General features: G+C 34.9%; 1 protein-coding gene across 2 annotated transcripts in view; it reads left to right on the top strand.

Moving 5' to 3' along the window:
• The window catches only part of IPO8 (importin 8), a 67,091-nt gene that overhangs the window by 18,498 nt on the left and 22,421 nt on the right, over positions 1-26,172 (top strand). Inside the window, exons 6-19 of one of the 2 annotated variants that reach the window (XM_005570475.4) lie at positions 1,341-1,430; positions 3,169-3,263; positions 3,844-3,928; positions 6,485-6,619; positions 8,294-8,393; positions 11,345-11,421; positions 11,748-11,864; positions 12,282-12,371; positions 13,967-14,132; positions 15,131-15,291; positions 16,328-16,453; positions 20,170-20,236; positions 24,135-24,260; positions 24,939-25,036. In XM_005570475.4, coding sequence (XP_005570532.1) covers positions 1,341-1,430; positions 3,169-3,263; positions 3,844-3,928; positions 6,485-6,619; positions 8,294-8,393; positions 11,345-11,421; positions 11,748-11,864; positions 12,282-12,371; positions 13,967-14,132; positions 15,131-15,291; positions 16,328-16,453; positions 20,170-20,236; positions 24,135-24,260; positions 24,939-25,036 — 1,533 coding nt within the window. The remainder of the gene's footprint in view (positions 1-1,340; positions 1,431-3,168; positions 3,264-3,843; positions 3,929-6,484; positions 6,620-8,293; positions 8,394-11,344; positions 11,422-11,747; positions 11,865-12,281; positions 12,372-13,966; positions 14,133-15,130; positions 15,292-16,327; positions 16,454-20,169; positions 20,237-24,134; positions 24,261-24,938; positions 25,037-26,172) is intronic. The other variant, XR_012420103.1, reaches the window with a different exon arrangement.

Below are 26,172 nucleotides of genomic sequence, written 5' to 3'. Positions count from 1 at the left end.
CTCAAACTCCTGACCTCGTGTTCCGCCTGCCTCGGCCTCCCAAAGTGCTGGGATTACAGGCGTGAGCCACCGCGCCCAGTCAAACTTTAAAATTTTCAACTTTTTGACTCTGTTATACTAACACTTAGTTTAAAATATTAACGTGTTGTACAACTGTACAAAAATATTTTGTTTATATCCATATTTTAAAAGGTTTTATATTTTAGAATTTTTCTTTTTTCAAAGTTTTTCATTAAAAACTAAGACACGCACGTGTTAGCCTAGGCCTATGCAGGGTTGGGATCATCAATATCACTGTGTTCCACTTCTATATTTGTCCCACTGGAGTGTCTTCATTTCAGGGGCAATATGGAGCTGTCATCTATGATAATAATGCCTTCTGGAATACCTCCTGAAGGACCTATTGGAGGCTGTTTTAGAGAACTTAAAAAGAATAAAAGTAGAAGGAGTACACTCTAAACTAATGATAAAAAGTATTGTATAGTAAATATATAAACTAGTAGCATAGTTGTCATTACCAATTAGGTACTGTATAAAATTGCTATACTTTATACAGCTGGCAATGCAGTTGGTTTGTTTACACCAGCATCACCACAAATATTTGAGTAATGCATTGTGCTATGACTTTAAGATGGTTACTATGTCACTAGGTGATAGAAATCTTTCAGCTCTGTTCTAATCTTACGGGACCATTGTTGTATATGCAGTCTGTCACTGACCGAAACATTGTTATGTCGTGCATGACTATATATATTTTTTCCAGTTTGAGTGTAAGCTTTGTGGGGGCAAAGATTGTCTATTTTATTGTCTGTAGTATGTAGCGTGTTTTGTACTGAATGGATGTGGAGACAATATCCCTCTTCTGCACCTCACAGTACAGCAGAAGTGAGCCACATATCTGTGTAGTACAAAGTGGACTGTAATTATTATGCTACAGTGTAGAGGAAAGTAATTTAAAAAAAGTTTCATATAATGAGATAAAGATTTTCATCAAGGTAGTTAAAATGGAAAGTTTGACCCTCAAAGGGGTAAGTCATAACAATCACTCACCTAGAGTCTCATGCTGAATAAATGAGACCTCGGTGTATTCATTTTTTTTTTTCCTTTTAAAAAGGAGACCCAAGAAACAACTCATGGCAGGTAGTCTTCTAAATTTAAAAATTTAAGTTCTATATATGCATATGAATCTATTTTAAGTTAGGTTGAACCATATAAGATTGCTGTTTTCATTCTCAAATGTTAGCCCTTTCATATATTTTAACCTTACAATATACATAAAATTGTTGTTCTTTTTGGATGGGAAGAATTATTGTTCATGTTGTTGTTCTTCTGTTTTCCAGTATGCATTGCCTCTTCAGCTAGTGAATAACCAAACCATGACAACGTGGATGGAGATCTTCCGAACTATTATCGACAGGACCGTTCCTCCTGTAAGAAAAAGCTTTTCCCAAGAAAAATAGGGGTGACGAGTTTGGAATATTTCTGGTAGACTAATTCATTATCCATGCCTGCTCTTTGAAAAAATTTACTACTATAATAAAATAAATTATTAAAATAATTCATAATACCATTTTTAGAAAGCTTAGATAAGCAATTTAAATCCTACCAAAAATGAAAACTGTTTTTAAAACTTTATATTTATTCCTCTAGTCTTTTTTTTTCCCTCTGCGTCTATACACAACATATTTAATTTATAAAAGTAGCGTATATTGGCTGGGCATGGTGTCTCACACATGTAATCCTAGCACTTTGGGAGGCCAAGCTGGGAGGATCACTTGGGGCTAGGAGTTCAAGACCAGTCTGTGCAACATAGTGGAACCTTGACTCTACAAAATGAAAAAAAAAAAAAAAAAGCTAAATGTGGTAGCATGTGCCTGTAGTCCTAGCTACTTGGGAAGTTGAGGTGGGAGGATCACTGGTAGTTTGAGGCTGCAGTAAACTATGCTTGGGGAACAGAGCAAGACCCTATCTCAAAAAGGAAAAAAAAAAAAAGAAGTATTTATTGATACTATTTTGAAATTCAGTTTTCACTTAAAACTTATAAATATTTTTATGATTATCAATGCTTTTATACTTTTTTTTTTTTTGAGACAGGGTCTTGCTCTGTTGCCCAGGCTGGAGTGCACTGGTGCAATCTCGGCTCACAGCAAGCTCCGCCTCATGGGTTCATGCCATCCTCCTGCCTCAGCCTCCCGAGTAGCTGGGACTACAGGTGCCCACCACCACGCCCGGCTAATTTTTGTTTTTGTATTTTTTTTAAGTGGAGATGGGGTGTCACCGTGTTGACCAGGATGGTCTCGATCTCCTGACCTCATGATCTGCCCGCCTTGGCCTCCCAAAGTGCTGGGATTACAGGCTTGAGCCACCGTGCCCAGCCTATACTGTCATTTTTTGTTGAATGTTTTACTTGCTGGATGTTTAGGCTTTAATTTTTTAGTGTTTTAAGAATGTACTTAAATTTTTATGCACATACATGATTATTTTCTTTGGATAAACTAGAAGCATGTAAGGCTTTTCACTAATCTTGCAGAGTGTTCTTCAAGAAAGTGTGCCCTCAGTTACACTTTAAGAAGCAGTGATTGAGAATGCCTGTTATGGGTACACACTTAATTCTATGTTTTTCCATTTGATAGGGAAAAGATGGTGTTTCATTTTGATCTGCAATAATACTATTTTTAATTTATCACATTAGTTCTTGTATCTATTAAAATTTTGGTTTGTCTTAAAATGTGCAGCATTGTGTCTGTTGTCCATATTGTGAGACAAAGTATTTTGACGTTTAACTTACATACATAAATGCACAGAACTTAATGACTAGTTCAGTGAATTTTGACATACACTTGTGTTATCACCCAGATAAAAATGTAGAACCTCTTCATCATCTCAGAGTTTCCTGAAGGAACCATGGTGTTTTGTATTTTGTCCTCTGCTTATTTAGGCCTTTCGAAGATAGGAGGTAAATGTGAACAGCGGCATTGGTTAGTTGAAATTTACTTTGCTTATTTAATTCCTACCTAGCAATCTATAAAGTAAGAATTTTCATTTATATAGCAATCTAACTTCACGTTTAATATGACTTAACCTATATCAAGATTTATCCTGCCTTTGTTATTCGCATAAATCCTTTTATTATGCAGAACTTTAATCTGGGTAATTTTGTCCTGTTAGGAGACTCTGCACATTGATGAGGATGATAGACCAGAACTGGTATGGTGGAAGTGTAAGAAGTGGGCACTGCATATCGTAGCTCGGCTCTTTGAACGGTAATTATCTGTTTATTACATTGATGATCATACAGCCAGTATCTCAGTATCAGATATGATTATTTGTCTTTAGAGCCACCGAGAACCAAGAGTCACTCTGTTTAAAGCAGCTTAATTTTAATTATTGGCTTTGAGATCGTAATGAAGTGGGTGGTCTTTTCTGGATCTTTTCTATTCTTCTGTGAAAAACTTGGAAAAATAACATTGTTCAGCCCATTGGTAATATCTAAGAATTATGCAAGAAGCTGCATGGTCACTCAACTCCGTAATAATGTCAAATTTAATTTTAAAAGCATTTATTGAAAAAATGTATGTCAGTTGTAACATTTTGATTTCGAATATTCACCCTTTAGGAGCTTTTGGTTTAGCAAGTGAAAGCTTCTGTCTAAAACTTTACAGTATGGCCCATGGTCTAAGTACAGGTTATCTTGATTTCATTTTGTGGCTTGTGGGAAAAAAAGGCAGTGTTAGTTTTCTGTCCCAATAGAATCCATCTTTGAATAAGGGCCTATATTTAAACTAGCAAGCATGCTGTTTGTAAAATTCACGGTATTTGTACATTGTCTTTTTGTATTTTAAGATATGGAAGCCCAGGAAATGTCACAAAAGAATACTTTGAATTTTCTGAATTCTTTTTGAAAACCTATGCGGTGGGCATTCAGCAGGTAATAAACTTATGCTTTTAAAATAGAAGAAGGGTTACTTCTGAAAGTAAAGTCATTTCTATTGGAAGTAGGTTACAAACATACTAATTCATTACATATTTATAGAGGATGAAAGGACAGTTCTGGGAATCTATTATAGTGCAATTAGTTTTAAAACCGAGTTTCCAGTGCAATTAGTTTTAGAACCAAATGTCCCAAGACAGCCACCACCAGAACTGAATCCTAGATTCTGGACTCAAACCTTTTAAGTTGATAGCGGTGTAGCAGTCACCAGTATTAGATTGGGCTCTTTTATTAATTCTCTGACCTCTTTGGAGTTTTTTGATCTTCATTTCTTCACCTCTTTGTTCTAAGTTTTTATTTTAGAAGACTTATATAATATGAATTGGTATAGGAAGAGTAGTTGAGCTTATTAGACGTCAAGATTCTTAGCTGAGAACTTAAACATTTCTATGGAAGTTTGGGAACCATCCTGTATAGTGAAAATTATTTCCTGAAACAATCCAAGTTGATACAATGTTTAAAAATTTTAAAAGCTACAAAGGACAAGTGGTGGACGAAGACTGGTTGATCAGTGTTACCATTTAAATCATATTTTTGTTTATGTTTCAATAAAATTTATTAATTATTGACCACTGGCTGTGTCAGGAGCATATTGAGGAAGCAAAGACTAATTAGACATAGGAAAAAGCTTTAATGACATAGAGGGTGTTGCTAGATTTTTTTTTTTTGAGATGGAGTTTTGCTCTGTCGCCCAGGCTGGAGTGCAGTGGCACAATCTCAGCTCACTGCAACTTCTGCCTCCTGGGTTCAAGCGATTCTCCTGCCTCAGCCTCCCAAGTAGCTGGGATTAAAGGCACACACCACCACACCTCGCTAATTTTTTATATTTTTGGGTAGAGGTGGAGTTTTACCATGTTGGCCAGGCTGATCTTGAACTCCTGATCTCAAGTGATCCACCCAACTTGGATTCCCAAAGTGCTGGTATTACATGCGTGAATCACCGTGCCCGGCTCTAGGGGTTTTTTTTAAAAATAGCTCTTTATTGTCAGCATTATAGTGTTAAGTACTTAGAACCTGTCGTCTTGAGATGGAGTACTCCCTTTTATGGATTATCATTTTGCCTAGTAAAATGCTTTCTAAAAAGTACAGTGCAACAATTCAGGAAGGCTGTAGTTATATAGTTGAATTTCTCACAAGTTTTTTGTTCGCTGGTGAGACAATCTATAGGGAAAATTAGTGAATAAAACCAGGACAACCAGGAAACTGGTCAGCTGTCTTCTGCCCCTTTCACTGCTGTCCACTACTGTTAAACTCCTTCAAGTATCTTAAAGTTAATTTCCACTTGAAGAGTGGTGAGTCGATTTTTTTTCAGTGTCATAAACATGTATGTGTGTGTATACATGTATACACACATATAAAAATGCCATTATATCCGTGTTATAAACTCTTGGTACCATGGTTATTTAAGGTATATATTCCTGATACTTAAAAATAGTTGTCTTATCAGGGACTCTTCTCTCCCCCACTGTTGTGTGGGGAGATAATCTCCCATTTCCCATCTCCCATCACCCCTACTTTGTATGAGCCACATCTGTATTAGAAAGAATCATGTTCAGTATCATCCATTTCTAGCTTGCATCACAGAAAGGGTTTCTACATGATGATAGGACTTCTGATAAATTTGGTAAACCTGAGTTTTAGGAAACTTGAATAAAATCCATATTCTGGATTTATAAATTCTGTACCTATTTTGAAAGAATGCTTTTTATTTATTCAGCAACTCACTTATAAGCTTGATATGGTGAAGAGCTCTGGAGACCAGGAATTGGAAGGCAACTTTCTGTAGTGAAGAAAGTTGACTAAAGGTCCTTGAGCCAGTCAGAGCTGCTTTGGTGTGGTTCTTTCCTTCTAAATAATTTTTTAAATCAGTTTTTAAAAAATAACTTCTCAGTTGTGTTGTGTTTACAAAGACCTTCTGTGATCTGAGATTATAAAAGAAAATTCTCCCACGTTTTCTTGAAGGAATCCTGTGCTATCGTTTTTTGTCATTGTTAAAATATTTCCCCATCTGAGGTTTATTTCGGTATGAAGTTTAGGGAGTTAATTTAAATTTTTTCAAAGGGCTAATCAGTTGTGTCAAAACTATTTTTTGAACAACTTTTCTCTTCCAATTTGAAGGAGTCTTTATCAGATAATGAAACATCTTTGTGCTGTGTCTTGTTATATGGAAGTTTTTAATGTTTATTTAGTCAGATCTGTTATTGTAATTTTTTAAACAGGAGTTTTAACTTGTTTTGAAGAGCTAGCAGTGCAATAGAAATTTAGACTTTGCCTGGCACTTACAATGAGACACTGTTTAGTTCAATATAACATAGATCTGTCTAATAATTAAAACTGTTTATCTGAGCTTTCTTACAAAACATTAATTTTTCTCCCAAATCTGTTAATTTTTCTCTCTATGGATTTTGAATTTGAGGTCATGCCAAAAATGCCACCTCCCCCTTTTAACCTTAAAATTGTTTATGTTCTTCTATATTTTCTATTTTCTTATAGGTGCTACTAAAAATTTTAGATCAATATAGACAGAAAGAATACGTAGCTCCCCGTGTTCTCCAGCAAGCATTCAACTATCTCAACCAAGGGGTGGTTCATTCTATAACCTGGAAGCAGATGAAGCCACACATACAGGTTAGTGTCAGAGAGCAGCTCTCCAAAATTATTCTCTGGTTAAATTAGGTTTTCTAGACAAAGTTAGTATTACTACTCCTATATTTTACATGTTGTATATACATTTTACCATTAATAATTTCTAATGAGTGAAGTCCTATGTCAGATATAAAGGGCTTAGAAATTTAAGCATTTGAGAAAAGTGAAGCCTTCAAGTTTTATGAGTTGGGAGACCTGGATTCACTTGATCTTGCTTAATCTCATTAAGCCTTATTTTCTCCTCTGTTAAGGCAGATACTGTTTTTCTGTCCTTATCTAAAAGTTGCTAGGATCAAATGAGGTATTTTGTGTGAAAGCATTTTGAAAACTTACCAGGGCTCTACTAAGGTAGTGTTATTTTGCAGGAATTGAAGACTGATATGTGACTGTTTTTATTTTGTAGGTATGAGCAAGGTTTTTATTTCTTTTCTTGGATTGTTAAGTTTCAATAGCATCATTGTTTCTATATCAATTGTTTGCCTAAAGGTAGAATTCAGCATTGTTATTTAGCTAAAGAACAAATGAGAATGGAAAATTATAGGCCACGAATAAATAAATACTTATTTGTATACAAATAATTGGATAATTCAAGAATGTTAGGAACTGAATACCTACTGTCTCCCAAACTGTAAATTCTTAAATGTTATAAATGACATGTGAAAAGAAAAATCTTTCACTTTGCTGTTTGCTGTCCAGGATAGAATTTTAGTGTTATTACCCGTCTTACCAACAGATATCTTTTCTTTGTTTTATGTAGACATCTTAATAACTATTTGCCTAATCACTTTGATCAAATAGTGATAATTTCTTTGCAATTAATATACTGATTTCATTTGCTGTGTTCCTGTAAAGTAAGGGTGAGTTGTGATAGCATTTATTCTCTACTTCATACCTTTGGCTTTATTTTTATATAGCTGTAAAGTAGGAATAAGAAAATGCTGATCCTTAGGCTGAATTTTTTCTCTTAGAATTATTTAATTTGGATTAAGTGATAAGAGATGATCCTGTTTTTATATAAATTGTTAGCATAAAAGGGCTTAATAGAGCATTAGTAGCAGTGCACAGAGAGGCTAATAAATACGACTTTTCTCTAACTAAAACCTACATTTGTAGAGTAGGAAATTAGTTTTTTTGTTGAAATAGAAGTAAAGAAAATTTAATTTTTTTTTTTTTTTTGAGCTAGAGTCTCACTCTTTTGCACAGGCTGGACTGCAGTGGCATGATCATGGCTCACTGCAGCCTGGAGCTCCTGGGCTCAAGAGACCCTCCAAGATGCATGCCACCATGCTTGGCTACATTTATATATATATATTTTTGGAGATGGGGTCTCTCTATAGTACCCAGGCTGGTCTTGAACTCCTGGCCTCAAGCGATCCTTCTGCCCTTGGGCTTCCAAAGAGGTAGGACTACAGACGTGAGCCACCATGCCTGGCCCTTTAATATTGTTAATACATGGACATTTAGGACCAAAATGGAAATGTTAAAAAAATTTCAAAATAAGAACCATAATAGTAAATATAACCTTGACTTGACATTTTATACACACAGAGTTTGGAAAACTAACATCATAAAGGCTGTCAACAAATACATTATTAGTATTCCTCAAACTTGAATAGCCTATACACATTTGTTACTTTTTTTTTTCTCTCATTTTAGAATATCTCTGAAGATGTGATTTTTTCTGTGATGTGTTATAAAGATGAGGATGAAGAGCTGTGGCAAGAAGATCCATATGAGTATATAAGGATGAAATTTGGTAATTGAGATGGTTTTATTTCTCATCCGTTCCTGCATATGTAAAGTAGTATAACTAAATTTATATTTTTAAGCAAATTTTATTACTTTGTTAAATCTCCCACGTTCTGCTTTGCATGATAAAATCTGAAACTTTGAGAGTTTGATGTTATTTTGTTGAACTAGAGAACTTGAGATTGTCGGATGTGGGGGATGAAAAGCCACCTCATTCATCTCTCTTACGGGTGCTGAAGTTCCCATGGAGCCCTCTGTTACTTACGCTGTTGTGATGCTGATCTGCAGGGATTATCCCTTTTTGTGCCTTTTGGGAGACTCATTTATAGATTGGGTTGTACTCATGTGGGAAATACTTTGGATTTCTGCATATTTTAGGGTACCCCAATTTGTTTTGCTTGCTTATCTGAGAGACTAAGTGTTCCACAAGGGAAAGAAATTTCATATGGGGGCCCCACTGTGTATGGCCCAGTTCTTTGGGTGTCCTTTTAACTTGGATCTTCGTGGAAACTGTTGAATTGTGTAGGTGGCCTGATTTATTCCCTTTTATTCCCAGTTTGTATTAATTGCTTCATGGACCACTCAAGCACTTAACATAGCAAAATATTAATTTGCATACCTATCTCCCACAACTTAGAAGCTGAGGACAGGAATTTTATCTTATTTATTTGCTTTATTTTACATTTTCTATCTCTTCTACACCTCTGCATTCCTCCACTAGTGCTTGGCCTCCAGTATGCCTTCAAGCACTAGTGGAGGAATGCAGAGGTGTAGAAGAGATAGAAAATGCAAAATAAAGGCCAAGCACTAGTGTTTTTGCAAAACTTTGTGTTTATATTATTTGATTCAGTAAGTGAGGACCCCGTTTTCTCTTGGAGACAAAGTATAAGAAAAGCAAATGAATGAGAAACATTTATCATCTACTTGATTTCTTTGTTCTTTTTCTTTTGAAAATCATTATTCATATGTGTAACTTATTATTTCCCTATTCTTATGCCTTTGTTTTTCTAGTTAGTTTTGAGTGATTAGCCAACCATTCTTCTCTCTTTTTTTTTTTTTTTTTTTGAGACAGGGTCTTGCTCTGTTGATTAGGCTGTAGTGCACTGGTACAATCGGAGCTCACTACAGCCTTGACCTCCCAGGCTCTAGTGATCCTCCCACCTCAGCCTCCAAGTATTGGGGCCACAGGTGTGTGCCACCACACCTGGCTAATTATTTTTTGCAGAGACAAGGTCTCCTTATATTTCCCAGGCTGGTTTCAAACTCCTGGCTCAAGTGATCCTCCTGCCTTGCAAGGCATTCTTTTATTCTTTTAGTGTTTACTTCTTTTATAATACCTATGTGTTTTTGTGATGTACAGAGTATTTGTTTAGCTTTCAGAAAGTTACCATGATTTTATGTATTCTTCATATCTGGTAAGATAGGTATTAATATCCCAGTTTTTAGAAAATAAGAACTCTGTGTCTGTTGATTAACAGTGGGAATTTACATTTTATTGTTTAAAAGCGGATATGGGTAACTCAAGACTGACTAGCTGAAGTGAGTTTTCTTTAATTTTTCTTTCTGTAGACTGGAATGCAGTGGCTTTGATTTGATATGTGTGTTTTACTTTTGGGTAACCATAGGGAAGAACAGTTACTGTATTTTCTTTTTATATGTTTGTCACTTGGAATTATTTATGTGTAACAAAGCATTCCTATCTAAATGTATTGACTGATTAATAATAATGTTTTAGTTTCTTTTTATCTACTCTTTAACCAACATCTCCCCATTTCCCCCAATAATGTTTTTTGATTTGGTAAAAACTAACAAGAGCTCAGGCTTTGATGTTAAGATAGCGTGGGTATGAATGCTGGTTTAGTCACTTACCTGTTGTGTGACTGTGGACAGGTTACTTAACCTCTCTAAAATTCAGTGATTTCAGCTGTCAAACGGGTGATGATAATAGTTCTGGGAGGATTAAATGGGATAATACACATGAACTGACTGCTTAGCATAGAATACTAGATGCTTCTAAAACTGTAGCATATGGCCTGGCACAGAGTAAGTACAGTACTCCAAAAATGTTCTTATTATGTTTGTATTTTATATTTTGAGGTAGACTTAGATTTGATTTTATCTTTTATATTTAAACAAGGACATATCAGATACCTTTCAAGATTTCAGTTTATTATGTAAAACTGCCTATTCTGAAATTTGTGAAAATGTTCATGGTATTAAGTGATATGTTAAGTTTTAGATAGGTGTATATTCAACAAATATCCATTGATGACCTGGTGAACCTACGTATCGACAGAGCGAGGCATGGTCCTAGCAGTCCCTCAAGGCTTTTATACTTGCTGTTTCCCCTGCTTGGAGTGCTTTATCCATGGATTGCTTTCTCCCTCATTTCATTCAATTTCTGCTTAAACGTTACCTTAACAGAGTTGGAGAGGCTTTCCCTAACACCTTATTTAAACTAGCACCCCATGCTCTGTCACTCTGTCTTTTTATCCTATTTTACATTTGTTTTTAACCTGACTTATTATGTGTGTATATATGTACACTCTGTTTCTTTGTCTCACAACGTAAGCTCCATAAGAACCTTTTTGTTTGATCTTTGTATCCCAGGGTCTAGAATAGTGCCTGGCACATAGTAAGAACTGAGTACATTTTTGTTGTTTTTTGATAGAGATAAAGCACTTTTTCTGTTCTCAGTGAAACATATGTGCAAATGCATTGTTTTCTTCAATATAATAGTTTAAAAGGACAACCTGTAGAGTTTGAGGAACATTGTTTTGTGCAGGAGACAACAATGTTGTGGTGCCACTGTATATCCTTAGCTTTTTAGTGCTGTCAACCAGTGTCATATGTGGATGGTTTTATATTTTTGGTTTGGAATAGCAGCCAGTCAGGTTTAAAATCTAGAATAAGTAATTATATTTTTGCTAACATAGTTTTAACCTTTTAAAATCTCAGATATTTTTGAAGACTATGCGTCTCCCACCACAGCAGCCCAGACTCTCTTATATACTGCTGCAAAGAAAAGAAAAGAGGTATTTCATTTTTCTTTTTAAATCCAAAACAAAAGTGGCCTGTGTTGATTTGATACTCTAGTATATCCCTGGTGTTTGAGAAATTATGTTGTTATTCATTATAACTTGTCACCTTAAGAATTTTTTTTTTTTTTTCTGTCCTGGTGAGGGGAAAGGGTATCATGGTTATTTTGTTTTCTTAATAAATTGTACTTTTCTTATTGAGCTTATAGTTGCTTGATAGAACATAATAAAATGGCTTTATTTTTAAAAATTTGTGCATCACAGTTAATACTATAGTAAGACGAAGTTCATGTAGACTAAAATGGATTCTTCTATTTCTTTAGGTGTTGCCAAAAATGATGGCATTCTGTTATCAAATCCTAACAGACCCGAACTTTGACCCTAGGAAGAAAGATGGAGCCCTGCATGTGATTGGTTCCCTAGCTGAGATTTTACTGAAGGTTAAGATAATCAAAATTTAATTTACTTAATAACATTGTAAAGCACAGGCAAATGAGAGAATATGAAAGTTATGGTTAATTTAAAGCTGGTGACTACTTCTGGATAATTGAGTTGACAAATATCCTCCTTTCTGTCACCTATTTCTTTAATTAAAAAGAAAATTTGACTAACATTTTCAGTATGAAACTGTTGCTATGTGAAGGGGATACAAAATATCTTATTTCTACAAAATCAATATCAAACTGATCTAAGGTAGTATTTGTCTTGTTTTAAAACATGCAACATATAGGTCAAATAATTTCACAATATTATAAGTAGAAGTATATTAAATGCAAGTCGTAGTAAACATACTTGATTAGGAAGTGATTCTTACATATGAAAAAGAAACTGATAAGTTGAAATTTGTTTCCTAATAGAAGAGTTTATTCAAGGACCAAATGGAGTTGTTTCTACAAAATCATGTATTTCCATTATTATTGTCTAACCTGGGATATCTTCGAGCTAGAGTAAGTGTTTCATATTTCTGTTAAATAAGTTTCTCATATTTCTGTTATGTATCTTAAATCTTCATAAGATAATTATTCAAATAAATGTTTTTGGATAAATTGACCTTTTACCACATATTGAGATGAAATAAAGTCAATTAGAATGTCTGCCTATGGTCACATCAGCTGAATAAAGGACAGACTATTAAAGAAAAAGATTTATGGGCCGGACGCAGTGGCTCATGCCTGTAATCCCAGCACTTTGAGAGGCTGAGGCGGGCGGATCACTTGAGATGGGGAGTTTGAGACCAGCCTGGCCAACATGGTGAAACCCCATCTCTACAAAAATACACAAAATTAGCTGGACTTTGTGGCGGGTACATGTAATCCCAGCTACTAGGGAAGCTGAGCCAGGAGAATTGCTTGAACCCGGGAGGCGGACGTTGTGGTGAGCAGAGATTGTGCCACTGCACTGCGGCCTGGGCGACAGTGAGATCCTATCTCAAAAAAAAAAAGGAAAAGATTTATGGATTTTATTTCCTGCTGGTTTTATTTCATTTGTCACCCTAGCCTCACTTGTTGCATATGTAAAACATGCAATGAGAAAGGTGATTTTATAGCAGTCATACAATTTAAATTCACAAATGGATTTATTTTGTGTATAAAATGACGTGAAATTCTGGATTAGCTAAGAACTTGAATTTGATTTTCAGTATATTAGGTAGATTTGCCTTAGTAAAATGGAGAGATTAATAATGCATGTGAAATTGTGCTCTATGTGTATATTCTTTTAGAATCAATATATTTTATGGAGAAATAGAAACAGGACTTTTATTCAAGAGCCTAGTATTTCTCTTTGTAAATATATCAGCACAAAAAATGTCTTGCTTAAAACAACATATATTAACAATGCCTTGTACGCTAGTAAGCATTTTATAAAATAATAGTTACTAGCGAGATATCTGGACAAATGTGGAGTAGGGACGCTGAGAGCCCATGAGCATTTTTACAGTTGGGCTCCTACCTTTGAGAAGTTGTATGAATTGTGATTCTCTTGCTAAAAGTCTTTAGTAACTAAAATTAATTTCTGTTGATTGTGTTTGATGCACACAGAGAGTAAAATATAATAATGATTCTGTGGTCTAATAGTTAAAATGTGATCATCTATACCAGGTTTAAAATTTTTGGTACCTATGTGACTGAAAAAAAGGAAGTTTGCTAAACCAGTTAGTGTAAGGGAGAATAATGTTTTACCTAAGTGTGACAAATGAATTTCACATACTGGTTTAGAGTTGCTTTTACATATAATACATTAATTATGAGTTATAATATTTATTAAAAGCATAAATAGATTTTTTTTCAAAGACATATTTGGCTTCTTTTTCTCTTTCCCATGAAAAACATTATTGCATATGGGTAATTTAGAAGTAATGAAAATGCCTTACTTGTAAAAAGGGGGATGTAGAAATTAGAAACTAAGGCTACTATATTACCCCAAAAGCAAACATTTCTTCATAGAATTGATGATATGTCACTAAGAAGTTCCTATATCTGTGGCATTATTACAGAATGCTATAATCCTAATAGCTCCCTACTTACCTTTTTTAATAATACAGTCTTGCTGGGTACTTCATGCATTTAGTTCTTTGAAGTTCCATAATGAGCTCAATCTAAGAAATGCAGTTGAATTAGCGAAGAAGAGCCTGATTGAGGATAAAGAGATGCCTGTCAAAGTTGAAGCTGCCCTTGCTCTTCAGTCCTTAATTTCTAACCAGATACAAGGTAAAGCCAAAATACCTTTCAGACGTTTTCTCAAATAATTTCATTTACTTTCTTCCCTAATGAGGATGCATCTCCATGTCTGAGGGTTCAGGGTTTGGAATTCTGAGTTTGCCCTCTCAGAATTTTGTAGTTTATTCTTGTCCTTTTTAGGTGTTGCTGTTGACTGTAGTTTTCAAAATTTTAGATTAGGAAGCATGTTAATCATTGTGGGGCGCTAGGATAGGCTGGGTGTAAAGTGACCTGGGCCCAGTTTTGATTTTGCTACTAACTTGCCATGGAAACCTGGGCAAGGTGCGTGATCTGTCAAGGCTCAGGTTTCCACATATTTAAGTTTAGGGGAGTTGGACTGGATGACTTCATGATTCCTTTCACCTCTAGGATTCTGATTCCCCTAGTTTTGAAAGTAGCAAGTAGTATTTCTCATGAGTGATAACAGAGTCTCATTTGTTCAGAGTGTTCTGATGAAAGTTCAAATAAACCTTTGAAAGTAAGTTCAGCTTTACAAAGAACATGAACCTAGTTTGCCTCTATTCAACAGTGTTTCAGTGGGAGGATTGGATATTGTATACATGGCAAAGGAGGGTGGTAGAGATGGCCTGGGGCAGGGAAGGGGCCCCATCAGTGTTCTGGATAGTCTTCAAGTACATGATTTTTTTATAACTTGTCCTGAGAACTGATTCATGTTTTCCAAGTCATTCTGATGACCAAGTGTATGTATAATTAGAATTTCTCAGTGGGGACTATTAGTATTTTGGGATAGTTTCTGCACAGGACAGTTCTCTCCTGTGCAGAACTTCTTATCCTTATATTACTCTTGGGGAATTGATATATTGGTGAACATTATTTTGGTACAGCTTTGTAACTTACCACAGAGCAAGTGTGTATCTAGAACCTAATTTAGGTATTACCCTGGGTCACTTGACCTTGTGACCAAATTAATTCCTTTTATCATCTGGGCATGGTAATTTTTATTACTTTTGTTTGTTTTATTGAATTAGCTAAGGAATATATGAAGCCACATGTGAGGCCTATTATGCAGGAACTGTTGCACATTGTTAGAGAGACAGAAAATGATGATGTTACTAATGTCATCCAGAAGATGATATGTGAATACAGTCAAGAGGTAGCCTCAATTGCTGTTGATATGACCCAACACTTGGTAAGACTGGGCAGTTTTATGTTAATTTGGTTTAGAAACCTTGAGTAATCTAAATAAACTCCAAAATATGGAGTTCAGTTCTATTTGTACAGTCATGTGCTGCATAACAACATTTCAGTCAATGACAGATTGCGTATACGATGGTACACTCATAAGATTATAATACTGTAGTTTTACTGTACCTTTTCTATGTTTAGATACAGATATTCCATTGTGTCATGATTGCCTGAGTATTCACTACAATAACAAACTGTACAGGTTTGTGGCCATGGAGCAGTAGGCTATGCCATCTAGATTTGCCTAAGTACACTCAATGATGTTCAAGCAAGGATGAAATTGCCTAACGACACATTTCTCAAAATATATCCATGTTAAGCGATGCATGACTGTAACTGAAATATTGATAAAAAAATTATTCTGATATTTCTATAGTTAATTAGACTTTAATAATTAGGATAATTTCTTTCATCTAGAATATTCTGAAATTTTATGATGTGCCTTCTAAATTTTTAATTTCTGGGCTTTGAATGAGGAAGTTCATTTCCTTCAGTTTGGGGCAATTTATTGTTTTACTTTTTTGATAAATTTCTCGTTACTATTTTTTTTTCTGTTCTGTATTTCCTGATGTGGAGAATTACATCTGGACTGTGTCTCTAATTCTTTTTAAAACTTTTCCTCCTGTTTTCTATGTCTGTTTTTTTTGTTTCATTTTCTAAGTGATTCCTTGACTTCTCAATCTTCTATTGCATTTTTCTTTTTAGTATTACTTGATTTCACTTGTCCTTGATTGTGATTTTACTTGCTTAGTGACAACTAGAAGTTAAATATTAGCTCTCTGGATATAATAGCTAATGTAAATAGCTATACTTAAAACATGATAGGTTCTGTTATTTTAAGAAGAGAGATGATTCAGTCAGCAAAGTGCAGACTTCAAAGTTTGAGCAATGTAGACTTTAGATGTGTGACACTGCCATTTTGCTTTTATAAAGGGGGAGCATAACAGTACTAATGGAATACTTTAATGTTATTTTCATAGGCTGAGATATTTGGCAAAGTTCTTCAAAGTGATGAATATGAAGAAGTCGAAGACAAAACAGTAATGGCTATGGGAATTTTACATACCATTGATACTATCTTAACAGTTGTAGAAGATCATAAAGAGGTGAGATTTCTTTGTGGTTTATGATACAGTAGTGGCATTTAACTGAAATTTATGTGATCAGTGGGCATGAATTTTGAAGTCTCCACTTTTAAACTGCTACTTAGTTATCTTGCTAGGCTTTAAAAATTGCCCTCACGTTTTAAAGAAACATATTTAAATGGCTAACATTATAATATTATATTGTAATATTTGTAATATAATGTAAATATTATAAAGTATATAGTGTATTCCTTTATATTAATTTGAGTTCAGTTAAGCATATCTGCTATGTACCAGGCTAGGTTCTTGGGGAATACCAAATTGAATAAGAAATGAGCCCAGCTTTCTGGGAACCAACAATCTAGAATTCTTGGTAGAGAGTGACAGACAGCAGTCCAATCACAGTGGCAAGTGTTAGGTGATGGAACAGAATTCTGGTATAACAAGTACTGTAAAAATGGAAAGGAATAAGTGAAAGAGCTGAAAAGCATACTCAACTAAATTCCAGAATGTTATTGGGATAAGGCTTTATACAGTTATTTATCTAGTGCTTTCACATCCATCAGCTGATATGATCTTACTAATGCCACCACGACATAGATAGCACAGGTAATGGTAGTCTGTTTTGCAGAAGCAGAAACAAAGTTCAGGTGGATTTAAGAAACTTGCTCATGGTCCCAGAGCTAGTAAGTTGTACATTTGGGTTTGTAGTCAGATCATTTTGATAATGTATCAGTTTATCCCCATTTAAAACCTCCAGCTTCTTCCCAAGTATCCCATGGCCTCTCCTTAACTCAAATTAGATTTTTGTTCATTGCTTCTGTGAGTGCAAGTTGACTTGTTTGGCACTGATGGCAATTATTGTTTTATAAGGTGAACACTTAGGAAGCAGGTGCTAGTACTACTTTATTTATTTATTTATTTCTTTATTTGAGACAGTCTCACTCTGTCACCCAGGCTGGCGTGCAGTGACATGATCTTGGCTCACTGCAACTTCCACCTTCCAGGTTCAAGCAATTCTCCTGCCTCAGCCTCCCGAATAGCTGGGACTACAGGTGTGCACCATCACACCCAGCTACTGTTTATATTTTCAATAGAGATGTGGTTTCACCATGTTGGCCAGGCTGATCTTGAACTCCTGACCTCAGGTGATCCACCTGCTCCAGCCTCCCAAAGTGCTGGGATTATAGGCGTGAGCTGCCATGCCTGGCTGCTACCACTACTTTAAATAGCATTGTTAAGCCATGTAGCTGTTGGTTTATCCTGTGTTTATCACGTGCCAATGGAAGATGACTTGGTTTTTATTTATTTGTTTGAGACAAGTCTTGCTCTGTTGCCCAGGCCAGAGTGCAGTGGCATGATCTCAGCTCACTTCAACCTCAGCCTCCCGGTTCAAGTGATTCTCCTGCCTCAGCCTCCCGAGTAGCTGCCTGCCACCCCCCAGGCTAATTTTTGTATTGTTAGTGGAGAAGGGGTTTCACCATGTTGGCCTGGCAGGCCTGGAACTGCTGACCTCAAGTGATATGCCCGCCTTGGCTTCTCAAGGTGCTGGGATTATAGGCATGAGCCACTGTGCCTGGCTGACTTGGTTCTTAAAAATGGCTTGATGCTCTTCTAGACTAGTCTTCATATGCCTAAAGGGCTTAATTTTTATTTTCATTTTCATTATTTTATTTTTGCGTCCTTCTGTATTGAAACTAGGTGGTCCTCTTGGTAACAGTGAGATGTTCCAAATTAAATTACAAAATTACAAGTAAATTTAAGGGATCGTTCTTTTATCTTATACTTAGAACTTGTATTTTAAATTTGAAGAAACCTTAGAAATAACCTCGTCCAGTTTTCACAAGTGTGTGTGGGGCATGGAAGAATGAGCTGCAGGGATAGTTTAAAAACAAAACAGCATCATTTTGTTTTTATTTTTTCTCTTGATATTAAGTTTATTTTGAATTCCAAATAATATTAAAGGGACATGTGAACTTATTGTAATTATCAAGAGAGGCATGGGTGAAAATTGAGACACACTAATACAGCATCCTTACCTAAAGACAAAAAAAAAACCACCTAAAGCCTTCAGCTAAATGGCTTTACCAAGGCCATGAATAATTACAGGCAAAACCAACTGGCATCTTGGTCTCCTGACCAAGATTTTGAGCTTTAACTTATTAAAAGCAAACTTTGAAAAAAATATATCCTTAAAAGGAAAAAGCACATTTATGAAACACTGACAAATAGTGTATGAAACACAAGATTGTGAATCTAAAATAGGTGCTTAAGCATATGCATTTTTGTTTAATGATTTTAACCTTATTGACAGTTTTTTTAAACTGGGAAATTTTGGATCATTTGAACCTTAAGACAGTGGTTTAAGTTGAATATTAGAATATACTTGACAGTTGAAATAGGACGTTTACATGAAAAATGTAACCCGCCATGGATTTTAACTTATTTTAAAATATTTGATACAAACATATGTTGAAAAATTAAAAAGATGTGAAAAGAAAATTCATTGAAATTTTACCTTCTCACTCAACTCCCCAGCTATCTAATTCTCCTCTCTGAAGTAGCTATGTTTTTCCTTTTTTTTTTTTAAACCAGGTTTTTGTGCCCTTCTAGAGACTTTTCTGTTAACATATAAGCAAAAAGTGAACGTGTATATTTTTCTTTTATGAAAATGCTAGCATGCTATACACAGTTTTTATTTGCCATTTTTTACTTAATATATCTTGGTGATCCCTCCATGTCAATAAAGTTATATATTTTTAATGGTTGCTTAATATTCCCTTGTATGATGTGTCAAATTTATTTCACCAGTCTCTGTTTAGTGGATATAATTTAACTGTCTCTTGTTTAAATGGACATTTGATTGCTAGTAATCACAAACATTGCTGAAACGAATGAATGGCTTTTTACGTGTTGTTTTGCACACATAATATGTGTAAAGGGTAAATCCCTTCAAGTGGAATTGCTGGGTTGCATCGTGATTTGTATGGGTAAGTTTGAAGGATGTTGCCAACTTGTCCTTCATTGTATGTACCGTTTACACTCCACAAATCAATATACAAACAGGGTCTTTCTTCCCAGCCCCATAATTGTGATCATTGCCAGTTTTAAAAGGTCAAAATTGTTAATGTTGCACTTGGAATTTGTACCCTTACCGTGTATTATAATGAACATCTTTTTATAAACACAGGCAAAGATTATTAAAAAAAACACACATTTTCTATTGTATTTCAATTTTAAAAAATTAATTTTATATAAGGGGAATTTGATCTTTGTGATACCATTTGAAAATATTTCACTTATTTTTTTGACTTCCCAATGCCCCATGCAAAAGTTTTTAATTTTTTAGTTAGATGATTTCATTTTTTTTTAAATTATTTCTGGGCTTTGAGTCACTTTCCCTTTTCAGGATTATACAAGAATTGTTTTTATTATTTTTTTTTATGGTTTATTTCTTCACACTGAAATATTTTATCCATTAGGAATTTATTTTGGTATAAAATACATGGTAAGGAACTAAATCGTTAAGTTTGTTATGGATTTAACCCCCATTTCTGTCATTAGTCTATTTTTCAAAATTTTCTGAGTATTCTTGCATGTTTACTTTTTCACATGAAGTTTAGAATTAACTTGTCAGGTTACCGTCTGAAAAATGTCCTGTTGATATTTTTATTGGCACGATATTAAATTTATATATTATGATAATTTTAAGCTTAATATTTAAAATTTATCTTTAGATTACGCAGCAGTTAGAGAATATCTGTCTACGGATCATTGATCTTGTTCTGCAGAAACATGTAATTGGTAAGTTCAAAGGTTAAATAAAAAGATAAATTGAAAAAATTTTAAAAATTTGAACTCAAAGTATAATTTTAGCCCTTCAGATTTAACAAGATTGACAATTTGAGAAAGAGAAGCATAATCACTTTAATTTTTGGATGTCCTTTCTAGTGTTAAATATCTGTATTTTCATTTAGAGCTAAAAAAATTATGCATCCAATGAAAAATTTTTGGTTTTGGAACTTTAAAGGACAGTAATTTTAAATTGTACATTGCTAGAAATGAACTGTGATGAGGTTTAGGTGAGGTTACTTTAATCTTGGATCGAAAAATGTTTAATAGGCATTTTTTAAAATCAGAAATGTGAAATGGCTGGGCACCATGGCTCACACCTGTAATCTTAGTAGTTTGGGAGGCTGAGGTGGGTGAACTGCTTGAGCCCAGAAGTTCACGACCAGCCAGTGCAACATGGTGAAACACTGTCTCTACAAAAAATTAGCTGAGTGTGGTGGCATGTGTTTGTGGTGCCAGCTACTCAGTAGGCTGAGGTGGGGAGGATCACATAAGCCTGGCAGGTAGAGGCTGCCATGAATTGTGATTGTGCCCCTGCACTCCCCTTGGACAACAGAGTGGGATCCTGTCTCAAATAAAGTATGAGTTAATTGTCCTGTTGTCTATTATGGTGTCTGACTTCTGAGTAGAATCAGTAACCAATGTTAGATGTTACAAGCTGATGGGAATTTTGTAGAGGAGGTGAGTCTTCCATTGTATTCAAGCATATTGAAGATGCTAGCCCCACGTCATGTGGGTGTGAGAGAGATGCAAGCTGTGTAGTACTCAGATAGAAGGATGCAGGAAAACCATGTCTCTGATTAAGAGCAGTTGTCTCCAGGCTTTTTATTGTTCACTCTGTTAGTAAAAAGTTGAGCATGCACTGCTAATATATGTGAATAATATTTTAAGAGTACTTGAATACAACATGGTAGATATAAACAGTGGAATACTATTCAGCCTTAAAAAGGAAATCCTGTCATTTGTGACAACATGGGTGAATCTGGAGGACTTTATGCTAAGTGAAATAAGCCAGGCACAGAAAGACAGATACCACAAGATCCCAAACTCATAGAAAGAACAGAATTTAGTTAGCAGGAAGTGGAGGGAGGGGAGATGCTGGTCAAAATGGTGACCATAGTTAATAACAATGTATTATATAGTTGAAAATTGCTAAGAGTAGATTTTAAGTGGTGTCACCACGAAAAGCTATGTGAAGTAATGGATGCCAGATTTAGTCATTCCACAAAATATACGTATTTCAAAATGGTGTATACTTCATATGTACAATTTTTATTTGTCAATTCAAGGTATTTTTAAAAAGTACATCTTTCAATAAAAAGACCAGTGGTTGCCAGGGTTTGGGGATGGGGGAGAGGGCAGGATGAATAGTTAGAGCACAGAAGTTTTAGGCAGTGAAACTACTCTGTATGATACAATAATGATGAACAAATGTCACTATACATTTGTCAAAACCCTTAGAATGAACAATGCAAAGAGTGAACCTTAATGTAAACTATGGCCTTTAATTAATAATAAAAGAATTTCTGAAAGTTCTGTTTTGGCTTATTTCGCTTAGCATAGTGTGTCCATCTCTGTTGTTGCAAATAACAGGATTTTCTTTTTTTTAAGGTGGACTAGTACTCTATCATGTATAAATACGACATTTTCTTTATCTGTTCATCTGTCAGTGGACACTTAAGTATTTTCATATCTTGGTTATTGTGAAACATGCTTCAGTGAACATAGGAGGGCACATTATCTCTTCAAGATCCTGATTTTAATTCCTTTGTATATATACCCAGTACTAGGATGACTTGATCATATGGTAGTTCTATTTTTAATTTTTTGAGGAACCTCCATACTGCTGTCCACAGTGGCTATTTTTACTCTCTCACCAAGAGTATACAACAGTTTCCTTTTTCTCTACATCCCCTTCAGCATTTAACTTTTGTCTTTTTGATAATAGACATCCTCGTAGATATGAGGTGGTATCTCGTTGTGGTTTTGATTTGCATTTCCCCCATGATTAGTGATTTAAAATATTTTTTTATATACGTTGGCCGTTTTTATATAATCTTTTGAGAAATATCCATTCAGTTCCTTTGCCCATTTTTAAGCTGGGTTATTTTCTTTCTACTGAATGATTTGAGTTCCTTATATGTTTTGGATACTAAATCTTCATTTGATACAGGTTTTAAATATTTTCTCTCATTTTGGAGGTTGTCTCTTCATTCTGTGAATTGTTTTCTTTGCTATGCAAAAGTCTTTTAGTTTGATGTAATCCTATTTTTCTGTTTTTGCTTTTGTTGTGTGTGCTTTGGGATCATATCCTCATATCAAAAAAAAAAAAAAAAAAAATCATTCCCCAGACCAGTGTTCCAAGTTTCCATGAAGCTTTTCCCCTATGTTTTTATCTAGTAGTTTTATCATGTCAGGTCTTAAAGCTTAAGTATTTAATTAATATCAAGTAGATTTTTGTATATGGTATAAGATGAGGGTCTAATTTGATTTTTTGCAAATGGATATTTAGTTTTCCCAGTGCCATTTATTGAAGAGACTGTCCTGTCTCCATTGTGTGTTTTTGGCATCTTTGTTGAAAATTAATTGACCCTAAATGGGTAGATTTACTTTTGGGCTTTGTAATTGGTTCCATTGGTCTGTGTGTCTGTTTTTATACCAGTGCCATGCTAGAACTTTTAGAAATTCTGTATTTAGATAATTTATTTTTCAAATGATTTCCTTACGTAAATTATTTCTCAATATTTGTAATTTCCATTTTATTTTGCTAGCTTTTGAAAATATCAAGTTTTAAGTAATATTAGAGAAACTTTAATCAAGTTTCCAGGGTGAATGCTGGTTTTTATAAGAGAAAAACCTTTCAAGTTAGACTTTTTTTTTTTTTTTTTTGAGGCGGAGTCTCACTCTGTCGCCCAGGCTGGAGTGCAGTGGCGGGATCTCAGCTCACTGCAAGCTCCGCCTCCCGGGTTTACGCCATTCTCCTGCCTCAGCCTCCCGAGTAGCTGGGACTACAGGCGCCCACCACCTCGCCCGGCTAGTTTTTTATATTTTTTAGTAGAGACGGGGTTTCACTGTGTTAGCCGGAATGGTCTCGATCTCCTGACCTCGTGATCCGCCCGTCTCGGCCTCCCAAAGTGCTGGGATTACAGGCTTGAGCCACCGCGCCCGGCTAGACTTCTTTGCTCAGTGATGTGGTAGGAGCTATTTGAAATTTTTGTTGAGGTTTGTGTTTCCTGGTTGTACGTGTAGATATAATTTACTTTTGACTGAGAATAATATTTGTGAGTATAAGAACATTTCCTTTGAACTCTTCTACTTTATAGTGGGTCTTATTGTCTTGATTAACTTGAAGAATACTGTATGTTTTACAGGTTTTGTAAATTGACAGGATACTGCCTGGTGTATAGTTGTTAGTAAAAGTATAAATTTGAGATAGGTAGATACTTTAGTCTGATATAATTAAGCTCTCCAAAGAATATTATTAATTATTTGTACATTTTAAATCCTCGACATGAAAGAGGAATGATAATCTATTCCTTCTTGTATCTATTTCTAATACAGTTTTGTAAATATATATAATAAAGCAGAAACAACTTTATTTTTTCAATAGTATAAGAAAGTTTAGTGAAAACATTTTTGCCTTGCCTTATTGAACAGAGGGGCAGATCTTGGTAAGAAATGGAAGCTGGCAGATACATAGCCGAAGATACAAATACTGAGAAAGGGAAGTTTATGAGTACATTGGATAGAGGAGGACTATGTGTGCGTAGGTAGTCTAAACCCTCCTCTGTGTGGTCTTTGTTTTAACTTTTGCTATTTCCTAGCATTCTAACTAGAGATTTTCTTCCAGAATTCTATGAAGAAATTCTTTCCCTGGCATACAGTTTAACCTGCCACAGTATTTCCCCTCAAATGTGGCAGCTTCTAGGTATACTATATGAAGTGTTTCAGCAGGATTGCTTTGAATACTTTACAGGTATGGCTTTGACCATATAAAATTTTTGCTTTTCTGTGTCTAGATATTACTTCCTGTCGACACCTGAAATAAAAACACATACGATTCCAATATTGACCAGAAAATGTGTTTATTTCCTGGTCACATGAAAGCTGGGGCTATTGTAGCAGTGTTTTTCAGACCTAGGTATATAGGCAGAGGAGATAGGCTGTATTTCTTATGGAGTCTTAAGTTAGTTTATGACCAGAACATATATCCATATGTTAATTTAATAAGTATCTTATGGACACCAAGTATATTCCAAGCCCTATTTTAAGCTCAGTAATCCAGTAGTGAGCAAAATAAACAGCCTTGTCCCTTGTGAAGCTTACATTCTAATGGAGATGATGGGAGGGTAGGGAATCACTCAGACAAATGAGCAAGAAAATATAAAATATGTCAGATAGGGATGAGTGTGCAGTGGAGAAAGGGAAAAAATTCAGCTCAATTGCTTCATAAATGATGAGCATCTTAGTCTTTCTGCTTTACATTTTCCCCATCTATAAATATACAGCAGACTTATTACTTTCATTTCTAGCCTTTTGTGCTTGCATGGGAAGATACTAATGTGTGGGTGCTACAGAAATGTGGTTTCAGTGGGAATAATTTATTTCTATTCCTGTCACTCAAGTCTCATTTGAATTTTTGATTTTTTTTCAGACATGATGCCTCTCCTCCATAATTATGTGACAATAGATACAGATACCTTATTATCAAATCCAAAACATTTAGAAATTCTTTTTACAATGTGTAGGAAGGTAAGCATGTCCTTATCTATTGTTGCAGTGGTTCTTGCTAATGTTTGCCTGTTTTGCTTCAGGATACTTTTTCAGTTTGTTTCTTATACATTTAGTTCTGCATTATCTTCATCAACATATATTCTTTCATTTGTATTTTCAAAAGGATCTTTGGGATTTGAAAGTTTCATATTGTGTGTCGTGCTTATGAATGTTTGCCACTTTTATATCTGCTTTTTACTTTGTGTTTTTTTCTTTTGGAAATGAATTTTCTACTTGATTAAAGAAAAGTGCTAGGAAAATTAACCACACATTTTGTTAATCAGTGACAAATGGAATGATCTTTTTTATTTTTTAATTTAATATATATATTGGAAGCCACTAGATGTAGGTAACCTGAGCATAAACAACTTAAGATAAAAATTATAATAGTTGGAAAAGCATCATTTAACAAGAATCTATACTGTACAACGTACATAATGGCTACTGTTATCCTTATACACAAACATGATTGTCTACCATGTTGTCTTTGCCACAAGATAGATTTGGCCCACTATTGGTTATATTTTGGGATCTTTGGCAAATAACGTTTTTCTTCTCCTTTAGGTAAATAAATAAATAAATAAATGTCTGTATACACACACACACATAAATGTGAAACTGAAATTATATTGCATAAAGCTGGCAGGCAGATTTTATAAAGCTGGGATAACCAGACACCAAGAAGTTTGGCCATAGAGTTGGGAGTAAAATAGCTAGTGTACAACCCCCACAACACATTTTTTTTTCCTCACTAGAAGGGGTGTACCCAAAATCTGGTAAGAGCTCTGTACTGATAATCAGTATATCTGGTTTAGGTCTAGGTCTTAGTTTAGTTCTAAAGAGTCAGGGAAATTTTGGGAAGTCAGTAAGCTTCTTCAGGTATAAAGTGAAGGGGCTGAACTGTGAGTTGTAATGATTCATTTACCTCTGTGAATAACCCATGTTGTTAAATCATAATCACGTGGCAATCTTCAGTTTTCCCTGTTAGAGAGGTAGCTGATAGAGAAAGAGGGAAAGAAAACAAGTATAACAGTTCTGTGTATTCCATTAGTAATTCACAGCTTCCCTGTATGTTTGCAGATACAGTAAAATTGATACAATGATTTCCTTATACT

This window comes from Macaca fascicularis, chromosome 11, assembly GCF_037993035.2.
Source record: "Macaca fascicularis isolate 582-1 chromosome 11, T2T-MFA8v1.1".
NCBI lineage: Eukaryota > Metazoa > Chordata > Mammalia > Primates > Cercopithecidae > Macaca > Macaca fascicularis.
This window is presented reverse-complemented; position numbering and strand designations above follow the sequence as displayed.